Source organism: Crinia signifera, chromosome 3 (assembly GCF_055691185.1).
Source record: "Crinia signifera chromosome 3, ASM5569118v1, whole genome shotgun sequence".
NCBI classification, from domain to species: Eukaryota; Metazoa; Chordata; class Amphibia; order Anura; family Myobatrachidae; genus Crinia; species Crinia signifera.
Window position 1 is genome coordinate 12,844,386 of NC_139219.1, and position 15,172 is coordinate 12,859,557.

Here is a 15,172-nt window from a genome sequence, read left to right on the forward strand (position 1 = left end):
CACCCTACATAGGGGGCATGCTCTCGCAGCCTGTACCTTATTTCCACAACTGCGGGGTGTGAGCTGCGGTGTTAGGAAGGGATACGCTTGATTTTTCTAGTCCAATGGTCACCAACCAGTCGCTCGAGAGTGACTGTTAGCTCGCGGTAGCAATCCAGGTAGCTCGACCACTCTGCACCCACCTAGCCATCACCCGCTGCCTTCCCCTGAGAGAGACACTAGAGGTCATGTTTCACCTCTAGCATCGGACAGTGAGCACAATGCTAAGCGCTCCCGGAACTTCCTGGTAACGCTGAAGCGCTGTGCTCCCGGTCAGTTGCTAGAGGTGAAACATGACCTCTAGCGTCTGTCTCAGGCAGGGGGATGGTGTAATAGATTCCTGCTGTCTGCTGCCCACGTAGGTGATTGATGCCTGCTGTCCTCTGCCTGCCCGCGTACCTGAGGTGAAGGAGTAATGGAGGGACAGAGATATGCAAGGGTGACTGGGGGAGGGAGAGGTGATGGAGGGGTGCAAAGGGGATGGAGAAGTGCAGGGGGAAATAGAGAGGTGCAGGGGGAATGGGGTGACAGTTGTCTTGACCAGCAGAGAAAAGACGGTACACATGCACACAGTGTCTATTCAGGGAAGCTGGGGGTATGGCCAGCAGCTCTGAGCGCTGGCCATGCCCCCATAGCGGAAACAATAGTGGACATGGCTTCGCAAGAGTACCGCAATAGTAGTCAAGCACCCCCCCCCCCCTCCCCTCTGCCTCCAGTGTTGGAAGGTATGGATGCAGCTTATTGGACATTGTGGCATAATGTGTAAAGGGCATTTTTCAGTTATTTTTATTTTATTTTAATAGCTTATTTTGTCTCGAGTAGCTCACACCCCAAAAAAGGTTGGATACCACTGGTCTAATCTATAGGTTGACACATGAAAGATCAACAGTATTTATGCCAACACAGTAAAAGGTGGACATGAATTCTTCATGATTTTTATTGACTAGTCTTTACTTCATGATCCAGGTGGGCATAGTTGGTTTATAACAATGCCTGAAGTATGGTGAGCACAGCAAGGCATGCAAGGGGGCTGTGTTCATGTTGGCAGATTTCGACAGACACCAAAAAAGTGAAAAACTCATGTCAACATTGTTCAGTGTTAACGTCGACCTTTTCTGTGTCAAACTAACAATCCACACCCAACAGGAGCTGGGTGTTGCGCTTAACGTTACATTGCAGCACCTGGATCCGGCCACTGAGTCAGAACTTCTGAGATAACCCCCGTAGTGGTGCCACTGCCTCCAGAGTATCAAACATATCTTATAGATGGAAAATATTTTACTTGGTGGCAAACGGATCACATGGCGTGGTGGTGGTGGTGTCTCTGGCGGTAGCAGTCAGGATGGAGAGCAGCTGGGAGCTGGTGAGGGGAAGGGGCCTGGCACCATCTGTGTCAGGGGGGAGTGAGAGGCCGGAGAAGGACTCCCTTTCCTGAGCAGCATCGGTGAGTACCCCCAAGCACCACACCCTAAAGTTGAGAGGGGCCCGGTGCCTGTTGTGGTGGTGTGATGCCTTATTTTATCGGTGATACCCAAGGGGGACACCCCAATTCCCTCTGTGCTGTCACAGCCAGTCCTCTGTTATTGAGACATTACTGCCACTTACATCATCTCTACATAGACCCCAAAGCGAGGATGCATCGCAGGTATCGTTGTGGTCTTACTAATAAGTGTACTCATGCGATGCAGAGATTGGTCGCTAGTTTTGAAATAATGAAGAACAAAAATTATTCTGGTGATATCCCTCATCAATCAGCTACACTAATCTTATTACTATTACAAGCTAGTGTGACTATAGATTTTATTGAGCAGAAGCACAAATTGTGGTCAAGGTAAAAAACATAGAATGCTAACTTCACACACAAATACACACGTAAAAATAATAATTATACACACACACACACACTAAAGGAAATAAGACGCAACTCTTCAATGTTATAAAACAAAAGTTTATTTTGCAATACTTTTATCAGAATGAATTGCATATCTTTGGTAAAAATAAACTTTATAAACATTTCCATTAACAGAGGTTAGCGTACAAAAACTAAACATCTGTAAACTAATGTTAAGGAGACCAATTCAATTTTGAAAAAAAAGAAAAGAAAAAAGATAAAGTGTATACAGTATAGGATGGGAAATGGGGGACTGTGTGTGTCTGGGGGGAGGGGGGAGACTATAAAGAATGAATGGAGTTTGGGTGTGAAACCATTGGATTACTACTGGCAGTAGAACCTATACAGATTTAATACACTTTTCTAACAAAAAAATATATATTTGAAACAAAATGTTTTACATTGATCAGAAAGTATTTTGTTACAATTTTAAATAAATAGATACAATGACTTGGCAATCACAAATGACTCTTTATCACTAAAAGAATGGCAACATAATACTTGTAATGTAAGTACTTATTTAGATCAAAATAAGTTAACAGAACAGAAATAATGGCACTGGCAGTTAAACAAAGGGGGTCTTGGCTCCCCAGCATAAGCGGTGTATGCACGGAAGCCAAAGCAATTCGTCAACATAGGCTAAATTACTTTGCAATTTATTAATTTTGGAACTCCGCGTTTCCACGAACAATTACGCAATTCTTAAATATCCCTGCAGATTCAACTCTCTTGATATAGTTTTCTATTGTATGTCAAAAGCATTATATAGTCAACAAGCTAACAAATAAATGTAACTTACTACTATTTGATCACAGAATATGAACCACTTACTGTATATGTCATTAATCGTTTCCCCTAGTTACGATAGTCACACTATATACACGCGCAGAAACATTTTTTTGGGGAAAAAAAAAAGGAGTCAAAAAGATACAGATCCTGGAAGGCGCTGAAATCAGGCGCAATTTTACACCCACTAGCAGATATTTTTATCCCGCACTCTTACAGGATATAGATTACCAATAATTATCTATTTGCAAAAAAAAACAAGTGCCTGTATACATACATCATCAGGAGCATAAAGGATTCTATTGTCTATAAACTGTAGGATTAGGCTGGGATATAGATCAGTCCTAGCAGAACATAATGGTAAATGGGGATTGTTTGCAATTGTAATAGTTTTTACAAATTAAATTGAACACGATTGTGCTGTCAAAAACCCTGAAAGCAAAGGAATACGTTTTTTTTCCCAAAGATACCAACTTGTCTGCAAAATTACATGTATTTTTCAGAGATAACGTGATGAAGTCTAGTATAAGTCCACTTCATTCTACAGCGGCATTGACCAATCAATTGGGATGGTCAGAGATGTCCCCTATATACAAAACTCATTGATGGATATAGCAAAGACCGTTAGAGACACCAGAATAGGCCATCACTGTACTATTAGAGGGACAAATCTGTGGTGCAGCTGAAGGATGGGTTGGCTATAAAAAAAAATCTGGCGCAGCAGAAAAAGACGTGGATCAACAAATCCACGTGTTTTTGACCATTTTCAGGTGAAAACTGCTGGCGTTTTTCCCCATTTAGTAACTTTTCACCCCCTCCCAAAAGAAAGGTGAAAAGGCATGGGTTAAAAAAAAATGCAATTCAATAATCACGGATCAAATAGTCCTGTTTTTTGCACCTAGATTAAAAAAACAAAAAACGGACTAATTGAATACCTCCACAGTGAACTAGGATCACAGACCCTAGCTCTGTCCCAGAGCCTAGTGCGTTTGAACAGAGCTCCAAAAAAATGGCGCACGGGACACTTTTGAGCGATTTGCCTACCGCGCGTGTGAGAAATGCCAGCAAAATGGCCACTGCGCCATTTTCATTGTGATTTTTGCAGGGCTGATGGGTAGGAGACTGCGCTGAGGTAAATATAAAAAAAAAAAAAAACACGAGTGCAGGGTGTGCAGTGTGGGACCCCCTGGACCCAGTCACTGGCTATCTAGCCAAAGATTCCTATTGGAGGTGCTCACTTGGAATTACAGTCAGGCAATCTCGGAAAGGCGGATTCTAACGAGAAGGCTCTCTTACTAGAACAGAAAGCCAATTGGGCTGCTAGGGGCTGTAGCCACACCCACACATGTGTATGTCACTCACTTCAACCTGGCCGGCACAGCAGACCCCCCTCCCCTCAAATGACAGGTGAGCTACCGTTCCTGAAGATCGAAACAAACATCGATTTGTACAGATGCCTGTTCCAGTTTTAATGTTGTCAATGTAATGATTTAGTTCCCTCCTCTCTTTCCTTGGATATAACTGAATGGATTGATACAGCATTATGACCAGGAGGAAATGCTTGTATTGTAGAATAACAATTCCTATAATTCTAAGTATCTATTCCAACAAGCGGCAGTAATAAAGAGGCAGTATTCCATTTCTACGTGTAAACAGTACATTACAAATAAGTATTTAAGAAGATAAAACAAAAAACCTTTTCCTCCCTGAAGTGTGCAGCCAATTTGTGCCATCTGAGGACCCTGGGCCCAATTCACACAAATTCGCAACCCTTGTTAATCATCGAAAGACCGCACATGCGCACGGTAGGCTGTGCGCATGTGTGGGGTCTCCCTACTAACAAATTCATCGCTGTTCCCAAGGTGATTGACAGGCGCCCGACATTTGTGGGCGGCACCCTGGTGGTTTCTGGAATTGCCACTGAAAAAACAAAGGCGGGCCCGGTCACTGGATGGGAGGGACGCTGGCGGCCAGCGCAGGACTGAGTAAAGCTGGCCATACATAGAGTGATTGTCAGATTGGGCTGGTTGGAACAAAAACCTGGTAATATCTGAATGACAGTTTGGCAGTTTTCCAGCATTTCAAAGCAAAGGGTCAACTGTCATTTGCTCTCATCCATTACCAGGTTTTTGTTCCAACCAGTCAGATTGGACAATAAATCTGTAGATGTACGGCCAGCTTAAGTTTTGACTCTCGCATCGCTGCACATATTTGGGGGGGGGGGGGGGGGGTCTGAAACTGCATCCAAGCCTACTGTCAAAAATCATGGACTCAAGTGAACAAAAAACTTTTTGTTGTTAAGGGCAGTTAGAAGTTTAATGTATCAGTAATATCCGCTCTTAGAACACAAGCTGGGCTTCAGGGGGAAAAAACATAACCTTTGCTTTTAGGGCGATATGTATCAAGCCGTCTACAGAGTGGAGAAGTTGTACTTTGCAAGCAGTCGGTTTCTACCTACCATCTTATAGGATATACTTGATAGCGTGAAGCCAATTGGTTGCTAGAGTGAATAAAACTTTTGAACATTGCAGCGAATAATCACTGGCGCACGAGTGCTCAGAACCAGCAATCACCCGCGGCAACCTCTACTATAGACCCTTCTGCAACATGGAACAGTGCTTTAAGCACTTTGACACTAGCCTTAAGTGCGCATAAACTTCTTTGATTTCTTTTGGGCAAAAAAACCCCACATAAATTAGGAAACCATATTTACCTGTTTTGAAGGTTTTTTTTTTTTTTTTTTTGAACAGATGTTAATTAAAAAGGCAAAATATATTCTTGGGTATTTACATAAAACAGGCAGTGAAAAATTGCAACAGATTGTACGCAGAGAACCCCCCTTAGTATTTACATGTATACATGGTTTTGAAGGAAGCACCCAAAAAGAAAAAAAAAAAGAAAATTATAACTGAATCTCCCAGCAATGGATGTACAAGTACATATGTTCTATTTTCCCGTTCCACCATATGCAAATTAAGCTAGGGCACAGCTTCGTACAAAATAACAGATGCTAATAAAAATACGGCGCCATAAGTACAGAACACACACTCCTGGGTGGCGTCTAACACGTCGCACCGAGAGGCTTGAGAACGATGTCTTCCAAGCTAATCACTGGGTCAATTCTGAAGCAACGTGCAGCATGTCCCCATAACCGACAACAAGAGCGTTCCCAGCGAATAAAGTAGCGCTATTCAAATGCAGTAAAGGGGGGGGGGGGGGGGGCAGGATTTGGTTGGCTCTGGGATCACAGTGCTTTTTCAGCCCTTCATTGTGCCTAAGTTCATGGAAAGAATTATTTGGATCAAGGCATAGCGCTCCCACTCTCTGTGAGATTTTACTGCAACACATCATTAAGATTTACTCTTTAGCATCTGCATTTTGGTGAATCAAAATAATATAGTTAGATGTTTAGGGGAGGGCGGAGGAGGGATAGTTTGGCTGGCCGCAGATTTAGATTCTACAACTTCCAGGTATTTTTGGATATTAAATCTACCAGCTGTTGCTTATTTACAGGAGACTCAACTTTGAAAAAGTAGTAATTTACTTCTTCAGCCTGGGAGGCGAAAATATGCCATGTGATTGGATGTATGCATCCATAAAACACATTCTAATAAGCATTACGTTAAATATTCAGAGTAGCCATTGCAGAATGTTCAACAAAGCCTTCCACTGCGCGCAAATGGTACATTATAGTTGATGCGTCGCGGCGATGTTTAACCAGTGGCTAACTAGCATGCGGTTTACAAATGGAGAGTTTCAAGATTCATGCAAAAAGTTTCATCTCTGCCACGTCAGACCAGTATGACGAGGACGCCAGTGTAACCATGTTTAAGCAGTGAGGCACACAGGCTAGATGGAAACACACAGATCAACAAAAGGATGGTTTCCCCCGAGTCCATGTTGGGATAAACTTTCAGGCTTTCCGATTGCGGATGGTACGGTTAATCCTTGTGCATTGAAGCTTCTTATTTTAGTCCGCATGTAAAATTGTATTGGGAAGGAAGCTGAGCATTTCTTTACAAATATTATATAGCGCATGTCGCACTTTCACTAACTACATATAAATAGTTGGCAAAAATATTACTAATACTGCAATTTGTTTTGTTATCACTTAGTTGTACAACGGGGCAAAAATTTGTGGTTAGGAAGCCCCGTGCAACGGTGTCGGAAGGCGGAGTCACGATTCAAGGAATCCTTTGCGTCAGTTACAGTTCTTGCAATAAATTTAAATAGCTTAGATTTTTTCTGGGGGGGGGGGGGGGGGTGGGGGGGTTTGCATATCATGCATTTCTGTTCTAGTATAAAATGTGAGTTATTCTAAGGCAGTATTCCTGGGATAGAGAGCGCAAAATATAACAAATAATAAAATAGTCAAGCTTGCAGGAAAAACAAACCAAAAAAAAAAAAAAGCCTCAAGTCTGTATGGCTTTGTGCTCCTAAAGGAAAAATAAAAACCCAAAAAACAATGGTGAATATTGCCACGCTTTCAGTGGATGGGGGAGGCAGGAAAAAAAAAATGGTAAAGAAACCTATGCAGGAAAATATGTAAATGGTAAAGAGACCTATACAGGCTGGCAGAACGACTACTTTCTATGCTTTTGTGACTGGGCTTTAGCAGTTTTTAAAAGGGAATCTAGACAGGTGCGGATCCCGGCCAAATGGAGGAGAGAGCCAGCGGCCTCTTTCAGCTCATCATCGATATCTTGGCAGGCTTCTTTTCTGAGCTTCTTGCCATGCAAATCTTTGCCAGAAGAATTCATGCAGGGCTGGGAGGCATAGCCGCTATCTGCAAGAGCGTCTTCATCATAGTCAATATCGGTGTCATCCTCGCTGTGGAAGCCTTCGCTGCCATCGCTTCCTGCCCGGCTGTTTTTGGGGATGAATTCGTAGACTTCATCCACAGAGGACAAGGAAGACACGCTGGAGCGGGATTCGCATCGCTGAGAGTCTGTGCCGCTTGCACTGTAGTTGTGATCCTCCTTGGGATCGATGTTGATGATGGCAGAGTCGTTTTCTTGAAGGGCCAGATTGGTACAGTGTTTGAAAGCGCTAGTATAATTGCGTTTCTTAGGCAACACTATCTTGAGAGGTTGGGATTTCTGGCCTAAATAATAAAAGGGAAAAAAAAAAAGACAAAAAGGAGAAAAAATATATTATAGATCAGAAATAAAAAAGGGGATGTTCAATTAGCTGCGGACTCTACCGGGGCTTCTTGCGGGATTAGCGGAAGGCTTGGGCCGTGCGGTAAAGCCAGCAGCTAATTGATTTTCCCCATAGAGTCCCCAAAAAATCCCAACATTATATGTAATTATTTTCTGTAAAAGACTGTGGAATATGTATACATTCTTTAAATAAATGATAGCAATAACAGCAAAAATATTATTAAACACATTGGATTGCATATCGCTATTTTCCATACGTATGGATGCCTAGATCAGCGTAAAGAGATAGAGATAAGGACTTTGATTTCCCTCGCACAATTAAGTCTTTCAGCAACCCTCAGTGATGCTCGTGAAGGTGGCAGTAAGAGCATCTTAGAGGGCGATGAAAAAAAAAAGAGAGATTATACTTGTAAGGCGCATACACACTCTACGATGTTCATTTTGGCTCCTCTGAACGATATTGGTCGAAATACCGTTCAATCAGTGGCGTAACTATAGCTCCACAGCCCCCGCGATGGCGGGGGGGCTGTGGGGCTATAGTTACCCGCAGTCTGCGTCTCGCCCGGCTCTCTGTCGGGACCTTCCTGACGTCACCGTCCCGGCCGGCTCCTGCTGCAATGAAAACTGACAATTAGAAAATGGCTGCCCCCATACTGCAGACAGTTTTCTGTCTGCAGTATGGGGGCAGCCATTTTCTAAGAGTCCGTTTTCATTGTAGCAGCAGGAGCCGGCCGGGACCGTGATGTCAGGAAGGTCCCGACAGAGAGCCGGGCGAGACGCAGACCGCGGGTAAGAAGGGGGGGGGGCAGGTTAGGTGCGGCGGCGCCCCCCCACGTGCGGCGGGGGGCGCTAAATAGTAAGTTACGCCCCTGCGTTCAATGTGTATGCTACGAATTATGAGGTACGGTCCAGCGGGTGGTTCATTAAGTTTGTTATCCAATAAGATAAAAAATTAGGGCGCAATTTCTGTACATTCTATAGTATATGTACAATTTTAAATATACACACTAGAGCACCAATTATTTAGAAATGCAACTCCCAGCAGTAACTTGGAAGGATTACTTACTGAAACTAGATAAGTAAAAAAAAAAAAAAAGAAAAGGAAGAGCACAAATCATATCACATCCAGAATATATATATTTTTTTTATTTAATAACCAAATATTAATATGGTTAAATTCAAAATACATAAACAAAATCAGTACCTCATATTGATTTGTATACGTTTTTAGATGTATTTTGAATTTAATCATATTAATAATTGGTTCGTAAATAAATATTTTTATATACAGTATATTCTGATTATAAAGTCTGTTTGTCGACTGTGCATGCAGCTCAATTTGGAGATCTATAAAAAGAAAAAAGCTTATAGACTGTGGCCAGATCGTTGGTCGTTCAGTGTGTATGCGCCAACATCTTTCATCCAGGACACTGGGGAAGTTCAAGGGACATTGGTATTTCATTTTCAGTGTGTACGCATCCTTAGAGCGCCTTGTGTGTCATCAAGCTCCATCCACACCACCGTCACCATGGAAGCGGGTGGGAGGGTGGGATAAGTCCGCATACGGGTCATCTCCCACTTCAATAGGGGCTTGTACAGTGAGCTGCACACTGTGCAATAAATCAGGCCACTCCCTCAATGTTCAGGTGGTTGGCCTGATTGTCTCAGTGTGTAATGTAGGTATCCGGGGATGTATTAATGCCCCAGGAGGGCTGAAATGCCTTGAGGGCTCCTCCTTTGCTTTCTCTGTGTGCTGCTGCATGGTGGAAAGGATCCACTTGTTGGGCCAAGGGTGCAGCGTGGGCTCCCATCTGTACCCAGGGGTTCTATCCATTATATATGCGCCTGCTGCTAGGTCATAAACCTCAAATGATCCGATGCAGGACCCAGGCCTTATAACCGCACAGTGCGTTATGCTAGGCACACACCAGTACCCGATGGAGTACCCAGGGCCGATGACAGTGTAATGCTAGGCACACACTAGCACCCAGGGCCGATTACAGTGTAATGCTAGGCACACACCAGCACCCAGGGCCGATGACAGTGTAATGCTAGGCACACACCAGCACCCAGGGCCGATGACAGTGTAATATGCTAGGCACACACCAGCACCCAGGGCCGATTACAGTGTAATGCTAGGCACACACCAGCACCCAGGGCCGATTACAGTGTAATGCTAGGCACACACCAGCACCCAGGGCCGATTACAGTGTAATATGCTAGGCACGCACCAGCACCCTGGGCCGATGACAGTGTAATGCTAGGCACACACCAGCACCCAGGGCCGATTACAGTGTAATATGCTAGGCACACACCAGCACCCAGGGCCGATTACAGTGTAATGCTAGGCACACACCAGCACCCAGGGCCGATGACAGTGTAATGCTAGGCACACACCAGCACCCAGGGCCGATGACAGTGTAATGCTAGGCACACACCAGCACCCAGGGCCGATGACAGTGTAATGCTAGGCACACACCAGCACCCAGGGCCGATGACAGTGTAATGCTAGGCACACACCAGCACCCAGGGCCGATGACAGTGTAATGCTAGGCACACACCAGCACCCAGGGCCGATGACAGTGTAATGCTAGGCACACACCAGCACCCAGGGCCGATGACAGTGTAATGCTAGGCACACACCAGCACCCAGGGCCGATGACAGTGTAATGCTAGGCACGCACCAGCACCCAGGGCCGATTACAGTGTAATGCTAGGCACGCACCAGCACCCAGGGCCGATTACAGTGTAATGCTAGGCACGCACCAGCACCCAGGGCCGATGACAGTGTAATGCTAGGCACACACCAGCACCCAGGGCCGATGACAGTGTAATGCTAGGCACACACCAGCACCCAGGGCCGATGACAGTGTAATGCTAGGCACACACCAGCACCCAGGGCCGATTACAGTGTAATGCTAGGCACACACCAGCACCCAGGGCCGATGACAGTGTAATGCTAGGCACACACCAGCACCCAGGGCCGATTACAGTGTAATGCTAGGCACGCACCAGCACCCTGGGCCGATTACAGTGTAATGCTAGGCACACACCAGCACCCAGGGCCGATTACAGTGTAATATGCTAGGCACACACCAGCACCCAGGGCCGATTACAGTGTAATGCTAGGCACACACCAGCACCCAGGGCCGATGACAGTGTAATGCTAGGCACACACCAGCACCCAGGGCCGATGACAGTGTAATGCTAGGCACACACCAGCACCCAGGGCCGATGACAGTGTAATGCTAGGCACACACCAGCACCCAGGGCCGATGACAGTGTAATGCTAGGCACACACCAGCACCCAGGGCCGATGACAGTGTAATGCTAGGCACACACCAGCACCCAGGGCCGATGACAGTGTAATGCTAGGCACACACCAGCACCCAGGGCCGATGACAGTGTAATGCTAGGCACACACCAGCACCCAGGGCCGATTACAGTGTAATGCTAGGCACACACCAGCACCCAGGGCCGATGACAGTGTAATGCTAGGCACACACCAGCACCCAGGGCCGATTAGAGTGTAATGCTAGGCACACACCAGCACCCAGGGCCGATTACAGTGTAATGCTAGGCACACGCTGGGGGGATACGACGTATGGTGTGCGGATCAGATGATTGGATCAGACTGGCCACATGACACTCTGCACCGGATCACTGGCATAAGAGGCTGCTAGGACTTGGTTACATCTTGCTCTATATACAGTTATCCTGCTCAGCGTCACGTCTTCATATGACCGTAGTAAATCACTTACCGTCCACAACCTCAATCTTCACGTTTTCTTTGATATTGCAGCAAACACCTTTAATAAAACATAAAATGGGAATATTTATACACAAAACTATATAAAAAGTATAGAGAACATGGTTTCAGCCTAAATTGGAACTACCTCTAGTTGTCATCTAGACAGGCTATTAATATGGGGAGGGCATTACAAAATATGGGAAGAGGTAAAGTTATGGGGCCAACAAACATAGCGATTTAGGGGCATCTTGCTAAGCTATCTCACAAGATCACTTCGCAAATGCCCCGACATTGCTCCTTGTGCCGGGGCGATAGCAATTACTAGCCAGCATGCTTGATATTAAATCGGTCGGGGCCAGTGCTCTCACCGGAGCACACTGGCCCTGACAGATCACTCAGCACACACGAGCGTTCCGGGCAATCTTGCTGAGCGTTGCGAGCGATCTAGCATTGCTCAGAACGCTCAGTAAAGTATCTCTATGTGTGTGGGCCCCTTTAGATTCTGTAGGCCTAGGAGTTGTTACTATGCTAATCGCTGTAAATAGTCTATGCCCACAAATACCCATTATAAACTAGCATCAATTAAATATTGACAAAAACAACTTTGCTTTTATGGTTCCAGGAAAATATTGTTACTGCTCGGAGAACACAAGAAAATAAAATAAAAATCATTCATCCTTACAGTCCAAAGCTTCATGCTTGATAGAGCTGTTTAAGAGCATCATCGCGGCGGCAGCATCAATGTCAGATTCTGCAAGAGAGGGAAATATTGGCCTTGTTTTACCATTCAGAACAGAATTACTCTATACTGTAAGCAAAGTCACTGGTCTGATTGGCTGCTACAGAACACTCCGTAGTAATGACTGGTCTCTAATAACAACAGTATTCCTACTGCGGCTACGTGATTGGGGGCTGGATGGAAAGGGAGGACCAATCAGAAGACACTGTCTGTGACTTCTCCCGACCTTCCCCTCTGGCACCGCACCCCCAAAAGTCACTTATCGCTAGGACTCCCCCAGGGGAAATGGGCAAAGGCGTCAGGGCTGTAATGTTGTTTCGGATGTTGCACAGCTCAAAGTCATCGTACTGCTTAAATAATGAGTATATCGGCGACACTACTGCCTGACGCTAACAAGCTGCCGGCCATAGAAGCCGCATCCTACATTCTAACACAGGCTCCAGCTCGTCGCTAGTGTTCTGCGGTATACGAGCATTAGCTCGACCTCATTTAGGTCAACATTGCTTAGGATGACACATGAAAAGGTCGATATTGGTAAGGTCAAAAGGTCAACAATGGGAAGGTTGACTGTCAAAAGGACTACATGAGTTCTTCACCGTCTTATTTTTATGAGCCAACATGTGCCGAGAGGCGGTATTTCATGCCTACGGTGTGGTTGGAGAATGGTGAGCGCAGCAAGCATTGCGCGGGGACACGCAACACTTTGACAGTGTCCACGTTGACATTCGACCTCTTGATCTCTCACTAGTGGCAGCATACAGAGAATGGGGTCAATTCAGACCGCTGCTGACATCAGCGTCCCTCCCAATGGCTGGGATTCGCCTGCGTCTTTCAGCGGCACTCCCAGAAAACACTGGGTTGCCACCCACAAACCAATGTCACCTGGCAATCATTTTGCATATGGCCAGCTGGCTTTTAATCTCAGGAGGGAACTCGCACATGCGCGGCTGTCCGATAATCTGATTCGCAGCCCTGCGTGCGCATCTGAATCGGCCCTAATGTGCACTAAATCAGATATATGTACAAGCTAAAGTCCACAAAAAGATGAGCTAGTCTGGGCGCTCAAGGTACGGAGCATAAAATGCTTGGGGCTAGCACTGCCCAGAACATTGGAGCCGATGCCCGGTGATGTGCAAGCTATGGCGACACTGGTTAGCAGATTGGGGGTGGTCAGATAACAAACCCCCCAAATCCAGGGGAGACGAGGCCCTACTCGGCATACCAGTCAGCAGACTACTTGCCAAAGTGGTTCATCTGTGGCCCTCAATCATTCTGCGTCTGTTTGGGGAGAAACTGCATGAATTGTAACCCTCGCCCTGTAGCTCCCATGCCCAAAACCTCCCCCCCCCCCCTCACATCACTGCACATTCATTTCCCAGGGATCCGCAGTCACTCAGATCAGCAGGACAGTGGGAGCCCAGTACTATCCTAGGGTGAGTACATAGGCTAATAATGTCCAATACTCCGTGTAATGAGGCTTACGCCGTCATCACCAAGCGTCCATTAGAAAAAAATAATAATAATAATGATAAAGTCACCGAGCAGTCCAATGACCTGTAAGCCACGGTGATAGGAGATTATATCACACAGCCAATGTAAAAAATACAATACTACAATACTACTGTCAGTTTACAAAGAGGGGTCTAATTCTAAATACCTTTCACGGCCAGGCCTGGGGTCTGTTTTAATACAGACAAACAGAGTGGAGGAGAGACGCTGAAAGAAAAAAGCACGATGAATACAAATACATTCCAGTTTAATAAAACACCTCAAAATAGCATCAATACTGGTAAAGTGTCAAAGGCACATTCAAAAAAATAAAAGTAGTACCATGGAATTAAAATAGGCCACAAGAAGGATGCAGCAATAGAGGAACTGGACTATTGAGTGATACAGTAATGCTGTGTACACACAGTGAGATTCCATTGCGATTCGACTTAAGATTCGAGTGCTATGCAATCTTTGTTATCTCTGTACTATTTACATACAATTCATGCAATCTACAGTAGATTTGCACTATATAGTCCAGTGGTTCCCAAACTGTGCCCCGTGGCTCCCTGGCATCCTGCTGGCAGCCAGCCGCATTGTTTTTCTGTGGAGAGCCAGTCTGTGTATTGTGCGGGCTGGATGCAATGCGCACAGGACAAATCAATGGGCAGGCGGGCGGATGCGAGTGTGTAATCAGCTGGTGGCAGCAGGGGGAGAGGGCTGGTTATTAGCTGAATGGACTAGGAGGGGAGGGGCTTGCCGATCTGAGGTTGTCCAAAGCAGGGCCCCCTTGCCGCTCAGTACCTCCACTGGTCTCCCTTCCCCACTCAGCCCATGGAACACCCTGCGGGGTAAGGAAGGAGCTGCACAGGCCTCAACTATGTGCAGGAAGCGGAGCTTCATGGGATGAAAGGGGCGGAGCTTTGCGAGACTCGGGAGTGGAGCTAAAGGTGAATCATGCAGCTGCTGCTTTATTGGAGAGTAGAGGCTGCTGTATTTCCTGGCCTACCCAGCCAGAATTCAGTTATTTTTATGGTAAGAGTCGTGCGTGTGTGTGGGTCAGGATTGGGGGGGGGGGGGTGAGGGAGCGCGTCAGTGTAAAAGAGCACAGGGCACACAGTGAAGGAGCACAGGCCACGCGGTAAGGTATTCAGGGCAGGTGCTACCACTAGGCAGCTGCCTAGGGCGGCGGCCACTGGCGGCGCCTCTTCAGCCCAACATTTAAATCAAATATTATTGTGGCAGCAGCAGGTGCTGGGAATAGCTATCTCTAGTTTCCCAGCACCATTCTAAAAACCGTCCCTGCTGCTGGCGAT

General features: G+C 46.0%; 1 protein-coding gene across 1 annotated transcript in view; it reads right to left on the minus strand.

Annotated features, from left to right (window-relative positions):
* Positions 1-1,971: 1,971 nt before the first annotated feature.
* FOXN2 (forkhead box N2) overlaps positions 1,972-15,172 on the minus strand; it is a 50,610-nt gene continuing 37,409 nt past the window's right edge. Inside the window, exons 4-7 of the mRNA XM_083175278.1 lie at positions 14,026-14,084; positions 12,312-12,380; positions 11,640-11,687; positions 1,972-7,820 (exon numbers count right to left, since the gene is read on the minus strand). Coding sequence (XP_083031404.1) covers positions 7,300-7,820; positions 11,640-11,687; positions 12,312-12,380; positions 14,026-14,084 — 697 coding nt within the window. The 3' untranslated portion in view covers positions 1,972-7,299. The remainder of the gene's footprint in view (positions 7,821-11,639; positions 11,688-12,311; positions 12,381-14,025; positions 14,085-15,172) is intronic.